Source organism: Meriones unguiculatus, chromosome 15, assembly GCF_030254825.1.
Source record: "Meriones unguiculatus strain TT.TT164.6M chromosome 15, Bangor_MerUng_6.1, whole genome shotgun sequence".
In the NCBI taxonomy this organism is placed as follows: domain Eukaryota; kingdom Metazoa; phylum Chordata; class Mammalia; order Rodentia; family Muridae; genus Meriones; species Meriones unguiculatus.
The window spans coordinates 6,685,674-6,711,381 of NC_083362.1; the positions used below are offsets into that span (position 1 = coordinate 6,685,674).

General features: G+C 54.7%; 1 protein-coding gene across 8 annotated transcripts; it reads right to left on the reverse strand.

The window, feature by feature from the left end:
- Nucleotides 1-582: 582 nt before the first annotated feature.
- Nucleotides 583-15,061, reverse strand: Znf853 (zinc finger protein 853). Of its 8 annotated transcripts, none has more exons than XM_060368072.1 (3): nt 14,500-15,061; nt 13,798-13,997; nt 583-13,329 (listed from the first exon to the last, which is right to left on the reverse strand). In XM_060368072.1, exon 3 carries the CDS (start codon nt 10,994-10,996, stop codon nt 8,786-8,788), a length of 2,211 nt encoding a protein of 736 aa, XP_060224055.1. In that variant the 5' UTR covers nt 10,997-13,329; nt 13,798-13,997; nt 14,500-15,061; the 3' UTR covers nt 583-8,785. The 8 variants fall into 8 exon arrangements, 6 of the variants coding, with proteins under 6 accessions (XP_060224055.1, XP_060224056.1, XP_060224054.1 ...); XM_060368073.1 differs by lacking the exon at nt 14,500-15,061 and having other exon boundaries at nt 583-11,617; nt 12,282-13,329; nt 13,798-14,465; XM_021652966.2 differs by lacking the exon at nt 14,500-15,061 and having other exon boundaries at nt 4,049-10,770; nt 13,212-13,329; nt 13,798-14,463.
- Between the last annotated feature and the right edge of the window lie 10,647 nt (nt 15,062-25,708).

Sequence of the window (25,708 nt, forward strand, 5' to 3'; positions counted from 1 at the left end):
TTCTTCTATAGCTAAGCCTGGCATAAAACTTGTCCCTAATCCTCCTGCCTCCACCTCCCAGGTGCTGGGATCACAAGCATGTGCCATTGTCCCCAGTTTATGAGGTGCTGGGGATCCAACCCAGGGCTTCTGACACCCTAGATAAGGCTCCTGCCAACTGAGCTGCATCCTGGCCACAGGAGTGTTAATTTCTTTTTCCAAGTGTCGCTCCAGGGGCTAGAGACATGGCTCGGGGGTCCAGGGCACTCGCTGTTCCTGGAGTGGGGTCCAGCGCAGGAATATGGAGATGGCCTGAAAACAGCTAAGGTTTAGAAGAAACGCTGCAGTATGAGATCAGCGCTCAAGCGTGGAGCTCCTGGCAGCCTCGTCAGAGGTTGTCTGGCTGCAGTTGCGTGTGGTCAGCAATGCAGCTGTGGCTGAGACAGCAGCCAGGCAGGAACACGCCTGAAGGAGGATCTGCAACAGGAAAGGGGATGCGGCAGCATCCTCCGTGTTAGTTAGCCTCTGACTCCGCAAGTAAATTAGAGAAATGAGAAGGCAGATGGAGAGGTTGGCTTGACCCTTGGGAGTCAAGGCTTGGGAGGGGTGGGAGAAAAAGTGAGTGTATGTTAGATCCATGCTCAGAATCCCTTCTTGGAATCCAAGAACTTGGAGCCAGGGGAGGAGGAAGAAAGCATGATAAAAGCAGCAGAAAATACCCCTCAGGTCTGGGCTTTAATAGAAAAAGGGGAAAATCTATACTCTAACACAGATGCATTAGCGATGGCCCAGGGCCAGAGACTGGTGATCCCAGGATATTCGGTGCCTGAGCTGCTGGAATTGGGGGAGACTTTTAAACAAGCAATGAAAGAGCCCGTTGCAGCCTGGCTCATGAGGCTGTGGCACTTGAGAGTGGACGGAATCAGCCTGACTGCTGTGGAGGCAGGGAAACTGGGCAGTGTAACTTCCCATCCCTGCTAAAGGCTGCATGACCCGAGACGGTGTCGGAGAAATCAGCCCGATGGGCTGGCTAATCAGAGCCATTAGGAACACTTGGGTATCGCTGTTAGAGGTCCCGTAACTGTCAGGGGTTAGAGGACCATAAAGGAGGGGGCCAGTGCTGTTGAGGAAACCAGGAATAAGAGCAAGAGGAGCTGCGTTTGAACCCCAGTTCACAGGGCCAGATAGACCTGTGTTCACAGAGGAGTTAAGCAAAAAGCCGATCTAGCAGGGGCCACAAGGCTGGTATGGACCACAAGGCTGGTACGGAGTGTTAGTGGCTTTGCTGGGTCCATTGGTGAAGCCAGATGTTTATAAAGCAGGGAAGACTTTGGCAGATCTGAGCGACTTAGACCAGCTTGTGAACAGAGCCTGTGGTGTGAGGGCACAGCCTGGGACAGCTAGGAAAGTGATAAAGCGGAGGAAGAGGCCTGGGTTCCTCAAAGACAGATGTGGCAAGATTTGTGTGCAGCTGGAGTCCATAAGGAAAAAACCTGATTTGCCAGATTGTGTGCTGAGGGGCTTCGACAAAGCTTTAAAGTCCAAACGAGTCTGAGGAGCAGCCCATGAAAGACATCACGACAGAACAATAAAAGTGAAGATGACCAAGCCTCTTCCGGAAGTGGGTCACCACCCCCAGACGGAGGGTTTATTTCCCTCCAGCAAACGGTTATGCTTGGGATCCAGATGGTTAGATGGGAACTCTCCAGAACAGTCAGGTGTGGTAAATCCTGAGGCCAGAAGTCCAGAGGCAACCCAGGGCCGCTCCCCCACAGGGGGCCGGCAGGTGCAGCAAGGTCACATTCCTTCACTTTTGGCCCTGAAGAGGTCTGAGCAGATTAAGGGAGGCCCCATGAGGTTTGTCAGGGCTGGAGAAATGTCGGGAGGCTCCAGGGAAGAGCTCCGGCACATGGCAATGTACTAGGAGAATGGCTCCATTTATCCATTCCTTGTGCCCAGCCTTGACCTGTGGAGGAAGCAACGGATGCAAAGGGATGGAGCAGTCGTGCTGTATCAGGCCCAGCTTGTGTCTGATTTCAGCGCCTTCGTAGCTGTGAACCTCTGGGCTCAGCTGAACCTGAGCCCAGATGACAACAGACTTCTGATAAGACACTCTCAGAGCACTTCCTTGCCTCTGTTAGTGGCTAGCGGTTTGGGATCCTGCCTTGTCCCGGAAGAGGGCTGTTTTGTTGATGACGTAATGCCAACCCTCTGCGTGCCCTGCCAATTTGGAAAGACTGGAGAGGCAACCAGGTGTGGTGGTACTTCCACCCACCTTGAGGCCCTACCAGGGCTGGCTTCACTGAAAGGTTCAGCGCCAGGCGTGGGCTACCACCCCTTGAGCTGCTGTAAAGGCCATTGCTTCTGCTGTGGGCGGTGTGCCAGGACTAGACCGTAAAATCCCATTCCCAAAGACAGCGCATGTGCATGCTGTGACTGCGGGACATGGAGAAACTAAGCTGGGACTGGACTGGAAACTCCCGTCCTGCTGGTTGCTTTTCACATGCCAGAGGGGAGAGAGCCGTCACCAACATTCCTACTTGGCTACGGCCCCCGAGTGCTAACAGCATCATGCCAGGGAGGATGTGCCTGCTCGGGCACTGTTGGCTGGACTATGGCGGGTTTAAGGCCCACTCCACACGAGGGAGTTCACATCTAGTACTGTGACCAAGACAAAAACCTGGGGGGGGGGGGTCACTGGTCCCATTGGGGAAGCAACTTCTGTGCTTTTTCTAGATGGATGTGATGTGCCTGTCAAACCGCCTTCTCAACATGTGAATTTAGCCTGTGGATCACTGTCATTGCCAACCTCAACTCAACCACTGGTGAAGCTCCTGAGAACAAGTGACTGTCACTGTGGCGTGGCGGCCTACTCCTTAGTTATAGGTGGATCGCTATAGTTACCCCCTCCGAGGCTCAGAGATCATTTCAGAAGCCTGAGAAAGTCCTGTGTGACAGTTTCCTCCAAGATCAAAACATTCTAACCTGCAGCGAGCGACTTAAGCAGGAAGGTAAACACCTCAAAATAGCTTCAGGAAGTCCCTGAAACTAACTAGATTCAATAGACAACCCTTCCTGCCAGAATAAGCCATAAAAGTGGAAAGTTCCCTCTGTGTCTAGCAGAACAGACCAGCGAAGAAGACTCAGACAAGCTGAGCTGCAAAAGAAGATTCTGAGAGCAGATCAGCTGCTTGGAAGATGCCTGGAGGAGGTTTAGACCAGAGTCCCTTGGAAAGGACGCCCTCCAGCTTGCTGAGCTGCCCGCAGGCTGTGCAGTGTGTTCCAGGTCCCGGCTCAGTGAGCTGTCACCATGCCAGGGTGGGCTTTGGTGACGCAGCTGTCTTTGAGTCATTTCTGCTCCTGTAACCCCCTCCCCATCTGTATTCCCGTAAGGAGCCCCAGTAAAACTCACTGGCTCACCAGGTTGGACTCCGCTGGAATCTGCCCTTGGATCTGTCGTGGGGTCCCTGTCTAGGGTTTGTTGTGTCTCCCCAGGATAAATTTGTCACACAGTGCTACTCAGCCAGGGGGTGTCCGTGTTTTCTGAAGGATGGGTAGGTCATGGCTGCGGTTGGCAGTCTCCAGCAGAGTCAGAATCAGCCCTAAACTACTGTATGTGACCAAGTGTCCCCCTGACACACACACACACACACACACACACTCACAGAAATCTCAAATATACAGAAATGACCAGCCCTTTCCTATGCTGGCTGTGTCCCCTGTCTCCCCTTTGGTGAGTGGCACGAGAGCTGGCACAAAGAACAAGCTTTCTGAAAATTGCTGGGTTGGCAGACGGTCCTGTCACTGACAGAGGCCACTGTGAAGGGCAGAGCAGGAATTAAGCAGGCCATGGGGATGGTAAGATGTCTCTCTACAGCCCAGGCTGGCCTTGAACTTGCCATCCTCCTGCCTCAGGTGTCAGAGAGCTTGGATGGGGGCTGTGCAGCCAGCCAGCTGTTACCTGAGTGTACTTGGGCACTTCTGTGTCCCTTGCCTTGCACATACTGTTTAGAGATAAGAGACCCAGGAATTGCTTTAGTGCCAAAAAAAAAAAAAAAAAAAAAATGTATATTCTTCTTTTCGAAGTCTGTTAGATTCCATCTATATTGTTTTGAAGAAAGTGCTTTAAAGCAGCTCCTTCCTGTGGGCGAGAGCGATGGCACAGATGGGAGTACTTGCTGCGCTTAAGTGTGCAGCCCAGCAGCCGCATTAGGCCGCTGGCAGCCAACTGCCATACCCATTCCAGGGAATCTGACGGCCTCTTCCCGCATCTGCGGGCCCCTGCACACACATGAGGGGTGTCGCCATACAGATCCAGCACACACGTATTCACAAATTAAAATAAGTAAAAAAATAAAAGTATTCCCTTCTGGTGAGTTTGTGACAGCCTGTCAAGACTGACGTCAGCAGTAGCAGAACAGCCAACTGAGCCACAGTACAGGCAGAGCAAGGGGGTCACTGTCCTCAGAGCAGAAGCACCCTGAGGCGACGTGTAGGGGCTGGGCCTCCAGTTTAACACATGGACAGCCTGAGCTCTACTCTGCTAACTTCCAGCCGCAAGCAGGAGTCTACCGGCCGTTAGAAGCAAGGGGTCAGTAGTTGTTACTGGAGGCTGGGCGTGATTTTACGTGCTTGTGATTCTAGCACTCAAGAGGCTGAGGCGGGAGGATCAGGAATCCTGGATTTGCCTGGGCTACACAGAAGGCCTCAGGCCATTCTGGGAAATGATGTTTCACAATAAGAAAGAAGAGGGTGGGGTGCCTGGATCAGTGGGGGTAGGGGTGCTTACCACCCAGAAGTCACATGACTCGGTAGAGGCCCCTGCCTGGAATTGCCTGGTGAGGGGCTGGGGTGTGGCTCAGTGGTAGAGCTCCTGCCTAGAATTCCCCAGTGAGGGGCTGGAATGTGGCTCAGTGGTAGAGCATTTGCCTAGAATCCCCCAGTGAGGGGCTGAGGCGTGGCTCAGTGGTGGAGCCCCTGCCTAGAATCTCCAGTGAGGGGCTGGGGTGTGGCTCAGTGGTAGAGCCCCTGCCTAGAATCCCCCAGTGAGGGGCTGGGGTGTGGCTCAGTGGTAGAGCATTTGCCTAGAATCCCCCAGTGAGGGGCTGAGGCGTGGCTCAGTGGTAGAGCCCCTGCCTAGAATCCCCCAGTGAGGGGCTGGGGTGTGGCTCAGTGGTGGAGCCTCTGCTTATAATCTCTCAGTGGAGGCTGGTAGCATGGCTTAGACGTAGATGCTTGTTGAGAATCAACAAAGCTTTAAATTCCATCCCTTCCCAAAATACTGCACCTAGAAAGTGTGCCCGTGCGTGTGTGAGTGTGACAGTTTTCTCATCACTGGATGTCTTTTAAACAAAACAAAGAGCAAGGAGGTCCTGCCACTTTCTGCAAGCCTCTGAATCTTGCTGTGATGTAGCAGCCCCTGGGAAACAGCATTGTATTTATTTTTACTGCTGCCTCTGCTTCCCTCAGGTGACATCTATTCTCTAGTTACAATATTTCAATTGTCTTTTTCTTTTTTATATAAAGTATCACTATGTAGTCCAGGCTAGCCTCCAACTCTGGATCCTTCTTCTTCAGCATCCCAAGTCCTGGGCATACAGGCATGAACTACCATGTCTGGCTCGCTCCTCCCTTTTTTTTTTTTTTTTTGTAAAACAAGATCTTCCTATGTAGCCCAGGCGGGACTTGAACTCACTGTTCTCCTGCATCTGCTTCCCTGCTGGGGTTTACAAGTGAGCGCCACCATACCTGGCAAAATTTCTAATATGTGTATGTGTGTGTGTATTTATATGATGCATAAGAGCACATGAACAGGGTTAACCTCGGTTCACTCAAGTTAAAGAATCACTCAATTCTAAAACTGCTGGCTAAAGCCAAAAGTAGGGGCTGGCAGGATGGCTCAATGGTTAAAGCCCGATGACCTGAATGGGACCTCTGGGATCCACTTGGTTTGTGGAAGGAGAGAGCCCAGTCCTGAAAGCTGCCTTCTTCCCTCCGAAAGTGGGCCATGGCATACACTAACCAACTAACCAACCAAGACTGCAGGTGGAGGGCTTAGGCAGGACCCTGTGCGTGCAGGGAGCTGCCGGGAGCTGCCAGGAGCTGCAGGGGCCGAAGTCCTGCTCACCTCTCCCCACAAGCCCCGAATCCTGCAACGGGGGTGTGCCACTGAGAGGGACCCCCTTTCCAGATTTATCCAGAGGGGGCTGGAGGGCTGGCCTAGTGCTGCTCTTCAGAGGACTGGAGTTCGGCTTCCAGCACCCACGTCAGGCCGCTCTCAACCCTCTGTAACCACGGCTCCGGGGGATCCCGCACTTCCGGCGTCTTCGGAAAACACTTGCTTCCGTGTGTACACGCCCATCCGCAGACGCACACAAGCCTACACGGAACTACAAATAATAAGAGCCGATCTTAAACTGGGCTCAGAGGCAGCGTGTTCACAGTGTTGGCTTAGATCGGGGCTGCTCAGCCTTTGGGTCGTGCGTGACCCCTCTAGGGGTCAAACAGCCTCGTCACACGGGTTGCATAGTAGACATCCCGCATATCAGATATTCACATTACAGTCCATAACCGTGGCAAAATCACAGCTGTGACGTAGAGACAGAAATAATGTTATGGTTGGGGGTCACCACGCCTGGAGGAACCGTATTGAGAAGGTCAAGGCATGAGGAAGGTGGAAAGCCACTGGCCCAGACCCACCCATTTTCACCCTTAGAAAGGTTTCTTCTGAGCTAGGGCAACGGCTCAGTCCGCAAAGGGCTTGTGCAAACTCGAGGACCCCAGTTTAGAGGCCCAGCACCCACACAGAAGGAAGGTGTGGTAGAGCACATCTCTAATGTCCCAACGGGGGGGAGGGGGATGGTGCAGAGACAATGACCCCTTGAGCTCACTCGCCAGCCAGTCTAGCCAATGGACCTACTCGAAGTTCATTCAGCGAGAGACCCTGTCTCAAAAAATAAGGTGTTTGGGTGGGGCTGGCGAGATGGCGCAACAGGTGGAGCCTCTTGGCACACAAGCCTGGCTTCCTGCATCCAAAATTACCTCCATAAAACCATCCCCTGTGCGGTGTGGCGTACACATCCTTCCACCGACACTCGCGCACGCACGGGTGTGTGGTGGCTCATGCCTGTAATCTTAGTGCTCAAGAGGCTGGGGCAGAATTACTCCAAGGTCAAGGATGACTTGAGCCACATTTTTAAAAATCTCATAAAAGGAGACTCCATAATTGGGGCTGTGGATGCAGCTCAGTTGGTGCAGTGCTTGCCTGGCATGCACACGCCCCGTGTTCGATCCCCAGCCCTGCGTGTACTAAGCACAGTGGTGCACAGGTGTAAGCCCAGCACTCGGGAGGAGAATCAGAAGCTAGGTTCAGTTGATCCCGTTCCAGAGCGAATGTGAGACCAGCCTGGGCCTATGCCAGACTGTTTCAAACACAGGAGAGAGGTTCTGGGCAAGACATGAAATGCCAGGTTCCAGCCACAGACAGGACACGCAGGATTCTTCGCTTTAATTTCCACGGTCTGTTTCTCACTTGCCAACATGTGTAAAACTTGGCAGGAGATGCAGGGAGAGCAGAGGAAGCGCAGGGACCAAGCAGCCACCTTGGGCAGCGAGGTCAGGTGGGGCAGGAAGCGGCTGGGGGCCAGGGAGGGCCCCCTCCCGCCTGCACACTTTCCCAACCTTGCTTCACTCAGACGGGGACACGTGGTTTGCAGCCTGATAACTCCCAGGCCTTGTCCCCACCTTCTTCCCGCATGCCCATCTAGGAGGCAGGGCACTTTTGGCCAGCCCTCCCCATAGCCTGGTCCTGGAGCCTGCCATCCTGAGTCAGACAGCGCAGGCCACCTGAGCAGCCTCTGGGCAGTTTAGGAGTGGGGGGGCTACCCGGAAGTTCTCTCCAGGCTCTTCCTAGAAATCAATCTCTGCATCACGGCCATGAGCTCCTCTATGAGGGGACAGTCAGGAGGGACAGCTGGCTCGGGGGTTGGTGGGGGCACTGCCACAGAAGCCCAGAACCTGCCTCGAGCCTGTCGTCTGGAATCCCAGGTTAAGAAGGCCTGACCTCCTACCCAGGGCAGGGCTTCCCGGCTTTTATCTGCATGTTAACCTGCTTGCCGCTGTGACCGTGTCTGTGAACACAGGCGTTTGCAGCAGAACTGCCTCCACCCTTCTGCCTTTCATCCTGACAAATACTCTCAAGGTCTACGTCCCTTGTCCATGTTCACTGTATTGTGAAGGCCAGTTCTCTCTCTCTCTCTTTCTCAACTCACTACGTGGCCGAAGATGACCCTGAACCTCTGATCCTCCTGCCTCCGCCTCTCAAGTGTTGGGATTACAGGTGCCAACACAGCCGGCTTAGGTACTGCTGGAGCTAAAACCCCGGGCTTTTCTGCTGGGCGAGCCGGCTACATCCTCGCCTCCCGGCTGTGCAGTTCCTCCTTAAGTATCCAGTATTTCCCAGCTCCCCTTGCGCTGCTCATTCCTCGGCTTGATAGGGTTTGCTTGGATCAAACCTCGCACGAGCCGAGCCGTTTGCCACCAGGCGAGTTCTCAGTCCAGTTTTCCCAGGGAGGGACGAAATTGGGCAGTCTCTCACGCACGTGGGGATGGTCTCTTGTGCATGGCTTCTGGGGGGGAGAGTGAATCTGTGAACTCGGTGCCGGGAGGAGGGGGGGTCTGGGGAAACACGGAAGTCTTCCTTTCCCAAGGAGACTTCAAGATCCTCAGAAAGCTCCAAACTCGGGTGAAGGCCATGACCCCCGGCCGAAGCGAGGCCCGTGACGGAGCGTGCGGGCGCTCCGGCGGCTCAGGGCCTGCCGGAGGCGGAGGTGGGCTTGGCCCGCGCGGAAGCTCCCGAGGGCGCGGGCCTGGGAGCGGGCCTGGAGGCGCGCAGGATGCCCAGGCCGCGGGCGCGCCCCGCCCCGTGCAGCTGGCGCTCGTGCCTGCGGATCTGCACCTTGTGCCGGAAGCGCTCGCCGCAGTCCTCGCACACGTAGGGCCGCTCGCCCGAGTGGGTGCGGCGGTGGCGCAGCAGGTTGGAGGAGACGCTGAAGCGCTTGCCGCAGTCGCTGCAGGCGTAGGGGCGCTCCCCGGTGTGCGTGCGCTGGTGCTGCACGAGCGCCGAGCTCTCGCTGAAGCGCTTGGCGCAGTGGGCGCAGGCGTAGGGCTTCTCGCCCGTGTGGATGCGCTGGTGCGTGACGAGGTTGGAGTGCTGCGAGAAGCCCTTCCCGCACTCGCTGCAGAGGAACGGCCTCTCCCCGGTGTGCGTGGCCTGGTGGCGCACCAGGTCCGTGCTGCGGCTGAAGCCCTTGCCGCACTCCCCGCAGATGGTCGGCCTGTCCCGCGCCCGCCGCTTCCTCCGCTGCCGGGCGGGCGTCAGGGCCGCGCTCCCCGCGGGGCCCGGGATGGCCACCACGGCGGAGGTGGCCACGGCGGGCACCACCGTGAGCTCCTGCAGCACCACGTAACCCGGAGGGGTCACCACGACGGTGGCCGGAGCCGGCGCTGCGTCGCCTCCCGGAGCGGGCACCAGCTCCAGCTGCAACTCCGGCTGCACGGGGGCCAGCTCCAGCTGCAACTCCGGCTGCACGGGGGCCAGCTCCAGCTGCAGCTCCTGGTGCTGGGCGCCCAGCTCCACCGGGGCCAGCTCCAGCTGCACCTCCTGTTGCTCCCGCTGCTGCCGCTGCAGCTCCTCCAGCCGCTGCTGCTGCTCCAGGTGCTGCTCCAGCTGATGCAGCTGTTCCTGCAGTTTTAGCTGCAGCTGCCGCTGTTCCTGCAGCCTCTCCAGCTCCTGCTGCCTCTCCAGCTCCTGCCGCTGTTGCTCCAGCTCCTGCTCAGAACCCACGTCCACCGGCATGAGCTCCAGCTCCACCTCCTCCTCCTCCTCCTCTGGCTCCAGGGGAGGAGGCTGCAGCAGCTGCTGCTGCAGCTGCAGCTGTTCCTCCTGCTGCTGCAAAAACTGCTGCTGCAGCAACCGTTCTTGCTGCTGCAGCAATAGGTGCTGCTGTAACTGTGCCTGTTGCTGCTCCAACAGCTGCTGCAGCTGGGCCTGTTGCTGCTGCAGCAGCTGTATCTGTGGCTGCAGCAGCAACACCTGCTGCTGCAACTGTCCCTGCTGCTGCAACAGTTGCTGTTGTTGGAGCAGCTGCTGCTGCTGCCACAGCTGCTGCTCCTGCAGTTGCTGTAGCTGCTGCTGCAGTGCATAGTCTTGAGCTTGAACATGCTGCTGTAGCAGCTGGAGATGCTGCTGCTGCGACTGCTGTTGCTCTTGCATTGGCTGCTGTGACGGCAGCTGCTGCAGCAAAGCCTGTCCTTCCGCTTGCTGCTGCGGTAGCTGATGTTGCATTTGTTGCTGCTGCTGTAACAGCTGTTGCTCTTGGCCTTGGGGCTGCATCATCAACTGCAATAGCTGTGGGCCTTGGCTTTGTTGCTCCTGTCCAGGTCCCGGCTGCTGCCCCATGGGCAGCTGTGGTTTGGGTTTATGAGGCTGCGTGGACTGGGGGTTTCCCTGCAGTTCTCGTTGCCACTGAGACAGCCGCTGCCATCCATCTTGCTGCTGCTGGGGCGGCTCTGGCTGAGATCCTGACTGTTGATGCAGAGGCTGCTGCTCTTGCCGCTGCTTGAGCTGCAGCTGTCGCTCTGACTTTCGCAGCCGCAAGTCCTGTGGTTCCAACTGCTCCGCCTCAGCACCATTACCAGCCCCGAATGGGGCTGCAAGTGCTAGGGGCTGCCGGTGGCCGCTGCGCTCCTGAACCTCCTCTTCCTCCCGGCTCTCACTCCCACCACTGCCACCTGTAGCGGAGATGGCAGGAAGCCAGGAGAGAAGAAATGACAGGCAGCTATCTGGACCAGACCCCCTCCCCCCCAAAAAAAGAATGTACTCTGGATACACTAAGGGGCTCTGAGCAGGGACCCCAAAATGTGGGACCAGGGGGCTACGGTGACAGAACAGACATTCCCAGGGTCCCCTGACGATCTCATTCAGACCCCCTCTGAGCCCCCTCCACACAAGCCCCATGGGTAGCTCTTGGTTTTGATTGCAACACAGGAGCTTGGGGCTTCTGACACCAATTCCTGAGAGGTCGCTAGCACTTTCTCCCCATGCAGGGAAAAAACGGCTATTCCAAGCTGAACTTTGACCTCACTATGGCCACATTTTTTTTCTTTTCTTTTCTCTTTTCTTAACTATCTATCTATCTATCTATCTATCTATCTATCTATCTATCATCTATCTTGTTTTTCAAGACAGGGTTTCTTTGGGTAGTTCTGGCTGTCCTGGAACTAGCTCTGTAGACCAGGCTGGCTTTGAACTCACAGAGAATCTGAGTGCTTCCGCTTACCAAGTGCTGGGATTAAAGGTATGTACCACTACCGCCTGCGGATGCTCACCCTTTAAGTGAAATTTGCCTTGTCTGTGAATGAGCCATTTCTGTAAGGATACAGCAAGCTGTTTCTAGAAAGCACTGAAGCAGAAAGGAAGCCGGGGGCAGGCAGGAGTCTGCAGTTCCAGAGTTAACTAAACAGCCAGGCACATCAGCATACCTGTAACTCCAGAGGGTGGAGAGGAGAGGGGGTCCCTGGAGGAAGGCGGCCGGAAAGGCTCGCCATATAGGCGAGCTTTGGGTTCAATTCAGAGACCCTGTCCCATTGAAGAAGGCGGAAGAATGACCAAGGATGATTCATGACACCAACCTGGACACACACACGCGCACACACACACACACACACGTGAACACCCAAACACCGACAAGGTACATGAATGCACACATGCACATCCACATACAACATGCAAAAAACAAAACCAGCTGCGTGTAATTATATTTAAGAAGAACAAACCCTTTCTCATCGCCTTTGTTGGATGCAGTTTTAGAAAAATCTGAGTGTCTTGTGTGTATGTGCATGTGTGTTCATGTATGTGATTATGGGAGCATATGTGCCACAGCACACCTGTAGAGGTCAGGGACAGCCTTGGGCTTTAGACCTGACCTTCCACTTTGAGGCAGGGTCTCTTGTCTGTCACTGCACAGGACAGCCAGGCGAGCTGGCCCTGGGGCTTCCGAGGACTCCCTGCCTGTGCCGCCCATAGAAGCACTGGGGTTCCAGATCCCATCCTCAGGCCTGTGGGGCAAGCGCCTGCCCCGCAGAGCCACCTCCCGAGCCCCCCGGAGCACGTCCTCCAGGGCAGCTGGGGTGCTGGGTGGCGGATGAATACGGCTGTGGGACCGTCTCCCCACGGCAGGCTCACCACCAAGCACCACCAAGCACTGTCCTCTCCTCTGCTTCTCTGCAGGGACAGACCTCACCTCTTTGTGAGTCTCCGCCTCTCTAGCTTGGTCCCGTGGTCACTCTGACTTCCTGGGGCAGCACTTTCCACAGAAGCATTTTATTGAGCATGTGGTTAGATGTCACCTGAAGTAGTGTGTGCCTGCTAGAGTTGAATTTACAAGCGGAAAGAGTCTTTGTTCAATTCACAGGTCCCCATCTTATAATTTTATTCTTCCAGTTTCCGTGATATATAGACACGTATATCCCCCCCCTCTCTCTCTCTCTCTCTGCAATAGTGTCTCATTGTATATAGTCCTAGCCTAGAACTCACTACATAGGTCAACTGTCAAACCGTGACCCTCTTGCCTGGGATTCCAGTCATGTGACCCCAGGCCCAGCTCTTCCTCATTCTCCTTTAACTGTTCAAGCCTATCCCCATACCGTCACTGTTAAAGCCCAGAATGTGAAAACTGGCTCTTCTCCGCCCTGACTCATGCTACCCCTGTATGAGTCTCAGGGAGAGAACTGGAAAGTTCCTCTCTGTGGGGGCCTCTGTGTGGTGGGTGGAGGGAAAGAGACAGGGACGGATGTTAAGGAAATGAGAACCAGGTAACTATGGAAAAGAAGCCATGCAGCCAGTGCCTGAGGCATCAGAGACAAAGAAGGATCCTCTAGCCCCACGTGGGAGATGGTAGAAGCCTCCTGGGAAATGAAGGTTAGAGCCAGCCCAGGCGTGGGGGTAGGGCTACCGAATCTGTCAAGGTGTCCCTCTCCTGCAAGACCTTGGCCTGACAGCCACCTCAACAGGTCCTAAATCAAGTTTCAAGGTAGCTAAGGTCAGCAGCATGAGTGAGTCCACCACTGGCCACACCAGAGTCCTTCTGTTGGGGTCTGGACTGTGCGGGCTTGCAACTCAACTGAAGAACGCTTGCTGGGGCCCCCACTGTCTCCACACCCACAACCCTCACCTGAGAGGGTGTCTGGCCCTGGGCCCCCATCCTCAAGACATCGCAGCTCCAACACAAAGGTCTCTGTTGCTCGGCCCAGCTCCATCCTGGTGTGCACACCAGGGTCTCCGGGAGCAGGCTGTGCAAAGAGGAATAAAGGGAACTGTTCAAGAGGAAGGTGATGGCTGGGCCCCATTCCTACACAGACCAGCCCGAGCTGTTAGGATACACACAGCTCCACCTCAGCTGACAAGCGGTCCTCCTGCCCCCACCCCGAAACACAGCGGCGGGAACCAGCCTCTCCAGGGCTGCGAAGCGCGAGGCACAGCTCCCGGTCCCCTTCCACAGCAGGACCATCCCCCAGCTTCAAAGGCCACACAGGGCAGGTGTCACCCCCAGTCCCTGGGAAGGCAGGTGTCCAGAGCCCTGACACCCGTGGCAGGCGCCTCCTGCAGGTCCGCGTTCCTGTCCTAGGTCCACTCTGAAGAAGGGGTCTCCACACTCAGGCGTCCCCACGCCCCCACGCCAGCTGACTAGGTCTGTCTCCGGCTTCAGGAGCCGTCCTTAGAGCAGCGTCCCCGGGCAGGGTTCTCCCGCCAGGCCTCACCTGGAGCAGCATTTCCCGCCGGCAGCAGCCTCTGCGCTAGGGGAGGTGTGGTCACCCGCGGCCACAAGGTGAAGGCCGCCGCCGTTCAGCCAGCTCCTCCCGGAGCGCCTCCATCTAGAACGGAGGCTCTGACCACCCCCGCGGACAACCCTGTATGGGCACCCCACGGGGTCTCCGCTGTCAGAGCTGCCGGGGTCGCCCTGGACCAAGACAAGGTGCAGAGTGGAGTTCCCAGGCAGAAGTTGGCGGAGACTCCCACGCAGGGCCAGGGAAGGGAGGCAGGGCTCGGGGTTGGTAGGGTGGCCGTGGCGCGCAGCAGGGCCTACGCTGGGGCCCTAGGTCGGATCGGGGGAAAGCCGGTGACAAGGGTCCCGGGCGGTCACCGGCCACAGGTGCCCGGGGGGCGGGCGGGCGCCGCGGCCGGGCCGGGTCCCCGATCGCTCGCCCGCCCTCCCGGGCTGTGCGTCCGTGCGGGGAGCGGCCGGACCGGCGCGGGGGCGCTGGGGGGCCGGCACAGGAAGTCCCCCCGGCATCCGCATCCTGTCCCCCGCCCCTGCCGCCCGCCGCGCCCCCGCGCCCCGGCCCCCGCCACCGCCACCGCCACCGCCACCGCGGCCGCTGCCTTCGCCAAACCGCTGCCGCCGCCTCTCTAGGCCGCGTCGCCAGCTCTGTGGGCTTAACCCTTCCCGGCCTGCCACTCACCAGGGCCACCCCCACCCCCCGGGAAGAGGTGGGGGGGATGGGGACAGGATACTCGGCCCCGCGTGCGTCCCCGGGCCCGCCGGTGCTGGGCGCAGCGCACGCCGCAACGCATCTCCTGGTGTGGCGCGCGTGTCCGTGCGCCACGGTTGGCGACTGGCACTGGGGCTGCTTGGATGGCAGAGGAAGGGGGTTCCCAGCCAAAACCCTCACTATCCTCTTAAGCACAGGCGTGGCTTCAGGGCTCCCCTCCCCTGGCAGGGGTACAAATTGGGGCCAATCAGCACTTAATCAGTTAATAGGGAAGCCCCCTCCTGACCCCAGCAGGTCCGGAATGGCCAGCCCAGACTCTCAAGTTGACTAGGGTAGACAGGTAGGCTTTGCGCCAGCTCCCTCAGGGCCGCCCTCAGCGACTGAGGGCCCCGCTGGAGTCTCTTCGGGTCCTTGCTCTCTCCAGTAGCCTGAGGCCTTCCCTCCTTCAGCTTCCGCGCTCCTCAGGGCCCCTCTTCCAGCTTCTGAGCCCCGGCGGCCCCAGTGGTTTCCCCTGCTTGCTTGTTGATAGAACAAGTTGTTTCCTGCCTGGGGGCGGGAGTAGGAACGGGTGGCGGGTGGCGGAGCGTTTCCTTCCAGAGGCTTAAGCTGGCCTTCCGCGCGGCCCCTCACTCAGCTTCACCGGCAGACACAGGCTTCTCCCCGCTGGAGAATTCTCGGAAGAAGCCTTGCCCCAGCTCTCTGGAAAAGCAGCTGCACCGGCATGGTGGTCCAGGCCTGTTCTTCCAATACGAAGCGGGGAGCCAAGGTCATCCTTGGCTGCAGGCACATAGCAAGTCTGAGGCCTGCCTGGACTACTCACAATACAACAAACTTGTGTAACTTAAAGATCTGGCGAAACAGAGCTGCCTCCAGCAAGATGGAGACGCTCCTGCCATCACAGCCATGCTTCTCTGTCTACAGTCCAGCCTCCAGTTCACACTCTTCCTATTCCTATCCTTCCTCTCCCTGCAGCCTGGCTTGAAAAGCCTGCACTCTGGAGGCTGGACTTGCAGGCCAGCAGCCGGCCTGCAAGGGGAATGGGTACAGAGGGCCACAGCTGAGGTGCTGAGCTAAGGGGAATGGGCGAGGAAGGCCGTAGCTGATGTGCTGAGCTCTAAGTACAGCAGTAAGGACCCAGCTTTGGAGGCAGGGTGATTTAGAGACATAAGGACCTCTGGCAGCCAGGTAACTCGAGGCTCCATATAGCCTTCCATCTGCGAAAGTGGAGACAGGTTGCCAGGCAGCAGTAGGAGGACAACTGGGCAGTGGACACACAGGTAAAGGATGGGTGTGTCCTTCTGCCCTCCTCAAGTGGATGGAAGCCTCTTCCAGAGACCACAGCCCCCGGTGGTTCCCTCCTCTCTGAAGCTTGTGTGTGTGTGTGTGTTTCCATAGGCTCATTTGAGGAGGCCAGAGGACATTGCTGGACGCCCTCTACTTATCACTCTCCAACTTACTCCCTTGAGACAAGGTCTCTCACTGAAGCTGGGACAAAGCTGGCAGCCAGCAAGCCCCAGCCATCCTGTTACCCCTGCCCCCGCACAACACTGGGGCACAGGCACAGCAGAATCCACGTCTGGCCCTTTATATGGGTGCTGGAGAGTAGAACTCATGCCCTCACGAGTGCCTGGCAAACTGTCTCACCCACTAAGCCATCCCCCAGTCCTCTGTCCCTTCACCTCTTCCCCCTTGCTCTGCTGAATTCTTTCCAGAAGTGTTTGCACATCCACGGGACCTTCCTAGTCCCAAAACAGGCAGACACCGCGCTCCCTCGCCTGCCCATCCCTCCTTCCCTTCTCCCACTTGGCCCAAGCTCCATCATGTTACCGGCATGGCTCCCTCTCCCGTGGCACCAGCCACTTCTGTGTCTTTATCTTCTCCAGCTTGGAGGCAGCACTGGACTCTTCTGCTGGCTGGCCCTCGGTCTGCCCCACTCTGACCCTTTTGCATGCTTTGGGGAGTGGGGATTTCTGGAGACCATTGCTTGCTTTTGCATCGTTCCCATGTACAAGCTCTCTTGGGAAGTAATTGCTTCTCTATAGATATTTCCCCTGTACATAGCCCTTATCCCCAACCCTTAAAACTTTCTTTTTGAGACAGGGTTTCTCTGTGTAGCCTTGGCTGTCCCAGACTCACTTTGTATACCTCAAACTCACAGAGATCCACCTGCCTTTACCTCCCAGAGTGCTGGGATTACAGGCGTGCACCACTTCCTTTAAAAGGTGTGTGTGTGTGTGTGTGTGTGTGTGTGTGTGCACATTGAGTGCAGGTGCCTGTGGAGGCCACAAGAGGGCATCATATATCCTGAAGTTTTAGTTACAGGAGGATGGGAGCCACTCAACATGGATGCTGGGATCACCCAGGTCCTATGTCAGAGCAGCAAGTGCTGTTAATCACTGCGCCATCTCTCTCTCCAGCCCATTCCCACCTCATTTCTCAGCATCGCTCTCTCACTGATTGGCTAGACTGGCTGGTCACTGAACTCCAGGGACCAGCCATCTTTACCTCCCAAGCATTTCAAGTACAGACCCACACCACTGTGCCTGGCTTTGACATGAGTAAAAGCAAGACGGATGTAGCAGTGTAAAAGCCCCAGGTTTGGTCCCCGGCACCAACCCAAACAGTGCTTTCCTGAGTTCTGTGAGTTGATCTCCTGTACAGCTTTCCAGAGCAGGCCATGGGAAATCCTGACTTTGTAGCCAGGCGGCTAGAAGTCTGGGTGGACTGGGGCCCCTGGAACTGGTGGCTGGGGTCTGAAATGTGGTTAGCTTCACCACCGTGCCCCTAACCTGTGGAATCCATGCCCATTCTAGTGGTTACTGTATTTTTGCATCTTTGAATGGATGCATGTTTACTGTTTCCATACTTACACTTACAGAATTGTCTTTGGGGCTGAGCCCAGGAATCTTCTCATGAATTTCCATTCGTTCTAACCATTCTGGTGTTAACCTTCCCCAAATGTTCTTTTCTTTTTATTTATTCATTTATTTATTTATTCATCCTTAATTCTCTTGGCAACTCTTCCCACATCTTCATCTTGGGGGTCGGCCACTAGCAACAACTCTTGTCTCAGCCTCACACCCCGTCCAGCTGACTAGAAATCTATTTTCCCTTGTTGATTTTAAATCACATTTCTCTTCTGGGGTGCGGTGCCACAGCGCATAAGTTATCTCCTTCTCCCACGGGGCTCCAGGGAGCTGAACTCAGCTTGTCACACTCGGTGGCAAGCGCCTTTATCTACTAGGCCAACTCACCAGCAGTATTGCTCATTTTTCATTCTCTTTCTTTTCTTATTTTTTGCTTTTGGTTTTTGGGAGACAGGGTTTCTCTGTATAGCTGCAGCCTTCCTGGAACTCACTCAGTAGACCAGACAGGCCTCAAACTCAGAGTTCACCTGTGGAGGAAGTCTCACAGCCCAGGCTGGCCTCAAACTCACTATGTAGCCCTTGAACTTCTGCTCTTTCTGCTTCTATGTCCTAAGTGCTGGGATACGGGCATGGGTCACCATGCCCAGTTCATGCAGCGCTGGGGATAGAACCCAGGGCCTCATAAATGCTATGCAAGTACTCCATCAACTAACCTACCCCCTCCCAGGTTCCTTTTATATAGTTTCTGGTAGATATTTTGTCATGAAGATACAGAAAGCCAGTTCCTGTGACTGAGGCAGTTACAGCCACTCCTGGAAATGTGGTGATGAAGTAAGAATGAAGGGGCCCAGAGTGACCGGTCGCCATTGGTGGCATCCACTGTGGGTGCTGTTCTGTCTAGGTCCTGGCCAGGACCACTGGGAGGAGAACTCCAGAGCTGGAGGCGGCTGAGTAGCCCCACATGGGCCCCAGACATGTAAGGGGTCCAGGCCTCCACACGCCTGAGTGTGGTGTGGCCGCAGGCATGAGCTCGGCTGCACCGGTCTCAGTTTTCTGAAACCGTGAAGACAGAAGGACTCCTAGCCTGCTGTGCAGGGCTCCGCTTGCAGCTTTCTGCCTCTCGGGTAACCTCAGGCTCAGGAGAAGGACAGACAGCAAGTGGGAAGGGAATAGTTAAAACTGGAAGATCAAAATCCACAGGAGGGAGCTGGAGAGCGGCTCAGGGGTTCGGAGCACCGGCTGCTCTTCCAGAGGTCCTGAGTTCAATCCCCAGCAACCACATGGTGGTTCTTAGCTCTTAACTAAGAAAGGGTTTCTTCCCCACAAGGAGAGCAACAGAACCAGAAAATTTGAACACAGGGGTCTTCCCAGAGACTCATACTCCAACCAAGGACCAGTCATGGAGATAACCTAGAACCCCTGCACAGATGTAGCCCATGGCAGCTCAGTCTCCAAGTGGGTTCCATAGTAATGGGAAGAGGGACTGCCTCCGACACAATCTTTGATCACGTCCCCCTGAGTGGGGAGCAGCCTTACCAGGCCACAGAAGATGACAATGCAGCCACTCCTGATGAGATCTGATAGACTAAGATCAGAAGGAAGGAGAGAAGGACCTCCCCTATCAGTGGACTTGGGGAGGGGCATGCGTCAAGAAGGGGGTGGGAGGGTGGGATCGGGAGGGGAGGAGGGAGGGGTTTATTGGGGGATACAAAGTGAAAAAGTGTAATTAATATTTTTTTTTTTTTTTTTAAATAAAAAGGGTTTCTTTAGCTCCCGATTCCAGGGCTTGAAGCAGGTATCATCTATAATGATATCTGGTGCCCTCTTCTGGCCTGCAGGCATACATGCAGGCAGAATACTGTATAAATAATAAATAAATCTTAAAACACACACACAGGAGGCTGATGAGGTGCCGGAGATCAAAAGTATAACAGAAGATCAAAACTATAACAGCTCTGCCTGTCTCTGCCTCCCCCGAGTGCTGGGATTACAGGCGTGCGCCACCACTGCCCGGCTCCTCAGCTACATATTAAGCTCAAGTTCAAGGCTAGCCTGGGCTATATGTGGCCTTGTCCAAAAATAATTACAATAATTATCAATGGTAAGTACTGGGGAGTCAGTAGAGCATGTGCCACGAGGGCCCGAGCTGTCAGGAGAGGGGAGGGCAGGACAAGAAGCGATTGAAGGCAGGAATGGGGGTTCTGGCCCACATTCCCAGAGGGGAAGGCATGCAATCAACAGAGGCAGCAGGACGGGGCGGCTTGCTCATGTCTGGGGGATCCGGAAACAGAGGCTAGACAGGAGACGGGGTGCAGCTGTACACCTCAAGGCCGGCCTTCCTGGAACTGACCAAAGGAACAGCACCGCCAGCTGAAGACCAAGTGTTCAAGCGCGAGCTTGTGGGGACAACCTCACGATCAGGCTGTGACACCTGTGGACGATCCGCCGGCCCAGACACCCACATTCAGTAGCCATCAGCTCCAGGTTCTCCAGTGTCACGCAGCTTCCAGGCCTTCCTGGTGTCTAACCCTGGTGCAACGCACAGCACCGGGCCAGTCTCTAAAGATGAGTGTTTACGGCTGGTTGGCCTGGGTGACGGATGTTTTTAAATCGGTGCTTCCCGACGTTGCTAATGCTGCAACCTCTAATACCTCATGCTGTGGCGACCCCCAACCACAGAATTATTTCGTTGCTCCTTCATAACGGCGATTTTGCTGTTATGAACCATAATGTAAAGATCTGATAGGAGACCCCAGTGAAAGGGTTGTGCAACCCCCAAGGGGGTGGTAACCCCAGGTTGAAAGCCACTGCTAAGAGCATCAGGGAGGACTTGTCCTGTGGGCACACCTGTGTTGGATTTTGACGGGGTCGTGACAGAGAGCCCGGCCCTGAAGTCGCAGCACGAGTTCGTGAGCTGGGCTCTGGGCTGGGCCTCAGAGACCGTGAGCTGGGCACCAGTGTGCACCCACTCCTTCCCTCTGCTCTTGGCTGTGGGTGTGATGAGCAGCTGCCTCAAGCCCTGGAATCAGGAGCTAAAGAAACCCTTTCTCCCGTAAGTTGCCTTTGTCAGCGTGTTTTACCACAGCCACAGGAAAGAAACAAACACTCCTGTCTCCTATGGAGAGCTACTCAAGCTAGTTTTTCCTTATCAAAAGGATTCTACGCCTGTGTGTATGTAAGTGCATGTGTGTGCTGTGAATCCCAAAAAGAACTGACATACACACAAAAGAACTTAGATAAAAGTGTCCATGGTGACAATAGGCATAAAAACCAAAGGTGGCTCGGGCTGAGGTAAGTCAGGAGTTAGGAGCACTTGCTGCTCTTGCCGAAGACCTGAGTCTGGGTCCCAGCACCCAAGTCAAGCAGCTCACAACCACCTGTAACTCTAGCTGCGGGGGGGGGGATCAGACGCCCCCTTCTGGCCTCCTAAGCCACTGCACTCACACGCATGCAGATAACACAATTATAAACTTTTTTAAAAATGTGTTCCACATTTATGTGGCAACTGCTGTCACGTCAGGAACACCTACAGGACAGCTGCTCCGGGTTCTCATTGCTACACGTGCACAAGACTCAAAAAATCTGGGGCTGGAAAGATGGATGAGTCCGTAAAGTACCTGCTACACAAGTAAGAGGACCTGAGTTCAGATCCCCAGCGCCCACACAGAAGCCAGGCACAGCGGTGTGTATCTGGAGCCCCAGCATGGAGCGCGGAAAGAAGGACAAGTCTAGAGCTTACTGGCCAGATTGAGGGAGAGAATCCTGTCTCAAAATCAAGGTAGATGGGTCAGAGAGATGGCTCAGCAGGTAAAGGCGCTTGCTGTGTGATCCTGACTACCTGAGTCTGAAACCCCAGATCCCAAGGTGGAAGTGGAGGACTCCCAAATCTGTCCTCTGACCTCCACGTGCGTGCTGTGACATACATGTGTTTGAAGCCACACACAAATGAATACACATCATAAACACACAAAACCAGTTTGTTTGTTTGTTTGTTTGTTTTTCACATTTTATATATAACGAATTCAGCCATCTGTGGTGGTTATGTAAATATGCCTTTGTTGTAATCCCAAGTGTGGGATACAGGAACCTACAGCTAACAGCCTTGTGAGAGGGCCGGTGATCTTTGTCAGCTGGACACTGCCTCGTGCAGGGGGTGTGGCCTTTGCCAGCTGAAAAGCATTCTACTGCTTTGGAGAATGCTTCAAGCAGGTTGCTGCTGCCCCTGCTGCTGCATTTGCCGCTGCTGTTGGTTTGCTGGCCTGCCGGATATCCTGATGACAAAGAGCCGACTCGCTCCAAGGACCTATGTCTAAAGAGGACTTCATCCCCTGTCCCTACTAACCTTCCTTCTCCCCCACCTAGGACTGGGGGATTGGAAGGGAGGTGGAGGCTTAAGAAACCCCAAGTAGACTAGGTTTAAAAAAATCAGAGCCTACAGCCAAGAGAAATGAATCAGGGGCTGAAGAGATGACTCGGTGGTTAAGAGTATATGTTGTTCTTGCAAAGGAAAGACATTTGGTTTTCAATACCCAAGTCAGGAGGCTCCAGGGACTCTGGTATCTTCTTCTGGCCTCTGCAGACACTGAATTCACATGTACAAACCCACACAGACACATACATATACGCATAATTAGAAAGTAAAATTATACTCTTTTCCCAGGTGTAGTGGCACACATTTTTAATCTCAGCACTTGGGAGGCAGAGACAGGCAGATCTCTGAGTTCTGGGCCATCCAGGGCTGCATAGTAAGAAATTGTCTCTAAATAAATGATGCCGGAAAGATGGTTCGGTGGTTAAAAGCGAACACTACTCCTACAAAGACTCTGAGATCAGGTTTGCAGTATCCAATCACAGTATCCTCGGTATCCAAGTCACAATATTACGTAACTGCAGTTTCAGGGGATCTGATGCCCTCTGCTGGCTGTTCAGTGTACTACTGCACACACCTCAACACACATGCCGCAAAACACATACAGAACGGGAAAACCCTTGAAAACTTCACAGAGTAAAAGAAGCCAGACACAAGCCACATTCTGTGTGATTCCACAGATAAGAAATCTCCAGGAAAGGCAAATCCATAGGGGAAAAAGGGAACGGAGCTGCCCGGGCCTGGGGTTGAGAGCAGTAAGCCTCGAGTGTGTGGGCGCCGTTTGGGGACACTGAGGGATCTAACGCAGGGGACACTGGAATGCTCACGTGGGAATATGGTAAGAAGCCCTGCACCGCACATTTCAAATGCATCGGCTGGGTGTATGAATTCCAGCTCCTACAAAGCAAACACTGGGGGCCAGGAGGAAGGCTCAATGGGTAAAGATACTTGCCACCACGCCTGGCGACCTGAGTTTGATCCTTGGAACCTCACTTGATAGGAAAATCAACGCCCACAAGTTGTTCTCTGATCTACACACACACACACACACACACACATACACACGGTGGCAGATAGGCATTCACAAACATATACATGTAAAAATAAATTTTTAAAAAGTTCAAGGTCATTCTTGATTATACAGAGTTCAGGGTGAGGCTGGGCTACACAAGACCCTGTAGGGCTCGTTTTTTATTTGGGGAGTTTAGGCCTCGACCTCCCTTTCACCAAACCTTTAACCCTAGGTGGGGGAGAGGTTAGTGGGGAGAGGGGCTACAGACCCCTTGGCTTCTCCCGGCTGCTTAGGGTAGCTGGGTTCTTTTACAACTATACCAATTCTTGTCAACAGCAAGAGCAGCAAGCGGTCCCCTCCTCGCCGCTGCGCCACGAAGCGCTTCTCTCCGTCTATCCGCTCCAAGCTGCCACAGGTCCATGCTGGCCTCCCCAAACTGCCACTCACCCAGGCCACCACTGAACACCACACCTCTTCTTTCCGGGCTCTTGTATTTGTATCTTCAGAGCCCTCAACCACGCCTTTCTCCCTGCAGCACGGGGCAGGCCGTTACCAGCTGGCAAAGGCCTTGCTCGAAACGACACGGTTATCAGCCGTGGACAAACTGTAACCCAAACTCAAATCCCACGCTTGGGATTAACAAAACAAAACGTGTTTACATAACATAACTGAGTTTACAAAGAAACCAAAACTTCCACTGCCAGACCTTCACTTGAAAACAACAACCAGTCAACAAACCAATACCAAACAGGGCTGGAGAAAGTTAACAGTGCCCTGCTCTTCCAAGGGACCTGAGTTCGGATCCCAGCACCCATGTTGGGCTGCTCACAATCATCTGTAACTCCAGCTCCAGGGGATCCAATGTCCTCCTCTAGCCTCTATGGGTACTCGCGCTCAAGTACATAGACATACACAGACACTCGTGCACATACATATACATACATACAACAACCAAAAACTCACAAAAGAGCCCTCTCTCTCTTCTCTGTGTAGCCCAGGCTGGCCTTGAACGCTCAGAGATCCACCTGCCTCTGCCTCCCTGAGTGCTAGGATTACAGGCGTACGCCACTGCGCATGGCTGAGTCTAGATGCTCAAAGTGTTTGGTAGAGACTTTGCTGCTCTGAGAGTAACTGAACTTTAAAATTACATGGGAACTGATGGGTCTTTCTGAAATGGCATACACCAGAGAAAATTCCCAGACTAGCCCAGTGCTCATCTCCTCAGCTGCAAGGACGCATCCCAGGGAGAGCATTCTTCAATCTGGTGCCTACAGATTTAGGAAACTATGAAAGACCTTTAAAAGGAGACAACAGAGCCAAACCTATTGTTTGCTTTGTCTGAGGCAGGGTCTCATGTAGCCCAGGCTGGCCTTAACTCACCATGTAGCCAAGGATGACTTTCAGTTTCTGGACCGCCCGCCACCACCACCCAGTGATGGGATTACAAGTGTGCCCCAACATGCCACTTGCGTGTGCACGTCCATGTGTGGACAGACACGTGTGCATGCGTGGAGGCCAGAGGACAAGCACGGTGCTGTTCCTGACTCGGGGTTACTTTTGACCTGGAATTCCTGAGGTTAGCTAGGCTGGCAGCCACTGTGCCCAGAGGTCCCCCGACTGCTGCCTGCCTCGCCCTGGGAGAACAATCACTTGCCCGGCGTTTTCTAAGTGGGCTTTGGGGAACAGAGTCAGATCCCATGCTTGTCTGGGGAGCACTTTACCCGCTGCCCCTCGTCTCCAGCCCTCCGTGCTCACTTCTTTAAGGCCATGTGAAAGTTTCCGGAGGGTGTCATGCAGAAGGCGGGGCTCCTCTACTCACCCATGGCTCACCCTCTGCGGATCAGGAAAATCACTGAGTTCTTGTCCCCAACTGCAGTGACGATTTTGAAATTTTGGTTTCTTTAAAGAACACAGAAATATTTTAAGACTGTTTTCGTTTTAATCCCAGGTGTGGGGATGTGGGGCTGCTTCAGACAGTCCACAGCAGCTGACTATGCTTTGCCTTGTGCTCTGGCAGAGGCGTGGTTTTGCCAGCTGCAAATGGTTTCTGCGATTGTGTGACACTTGGAATTCTGGGGATTTTTCAGAGGGTACATGAATGCTAGTGCCCTGATAGGTGGGGCTGGCGGTTGTTGGTCATTCAGGCAGGCTGGCTGCAGTTCTTACTCAAAAAAGAAACAAGAAGGAAAGTTAGATTCAAAGATCTTTACCTCTCTCCCTCCCCCCTCTACTTTCTCTCCTACGAAAGTAGCAAAGACTGGCCACGGCTAAGAAAGCAGCTCCCTGCCAACCAAGTATGGCCTTTCCTGCTACTGCCTCAGTTTGAGTGCATCCTGACATTGGATGCACCTTAAACTTTAGATTTAAAACAGACCCACACGTACACACAAACATGCAAAACACACACACAGAGCTTTCTAAGCTGTTTGGTTTGATGCAATCTTCCAGTTCTCAGTCTCTGAGATTCCGTTTCATTTCTTCTCTACAAGGTAATCCTGGGCTCTCATGCTTTGCTGTTTGTTCTTGACACCTGTTTTTCTAACAGGACAGGGACATGAGCATCCCTACCTTAAAGTAGTGAGAATGCAAGCCTAACCCTTCAGCTGTGGACGGGGGGGATCCCCGAGGGCCATACCGGGTACCCGGTACCCGAGAGCCAACGGAGCACAGGTGGGAAGCAGTCTGGGTATCCAGGTGGAAACGCTGAATCTGAAGTTTGGTCAGCAAGGAGCTGGGGAACGGCTCAGCTGGACGCTCCTGCCAAGCATGAGGACCTGGGCTAGATCCCCGTGTGACGGCTCGGCAGGAACACATGTGCGCCTGTGGCCTAGTCTGTGCGGGGTGGTGACAGGGTTGCTGAAGCTGAAAACAGTAAACCGAGGTACTTGCAGCCATCAGTGCTGTCCTGAGTCGACTCCCCAAGCTGACCTG

What these genes read in the sequence shown, in the direction of transcription:
- Znf853 (XM_060368072.1), bottom strand. Translation starts at nt 10,996, where the DNA reads ATGGGGCTTGTGTGGAGGGGGCTCAGAGGGGGTCTGAATGAGATCGTC.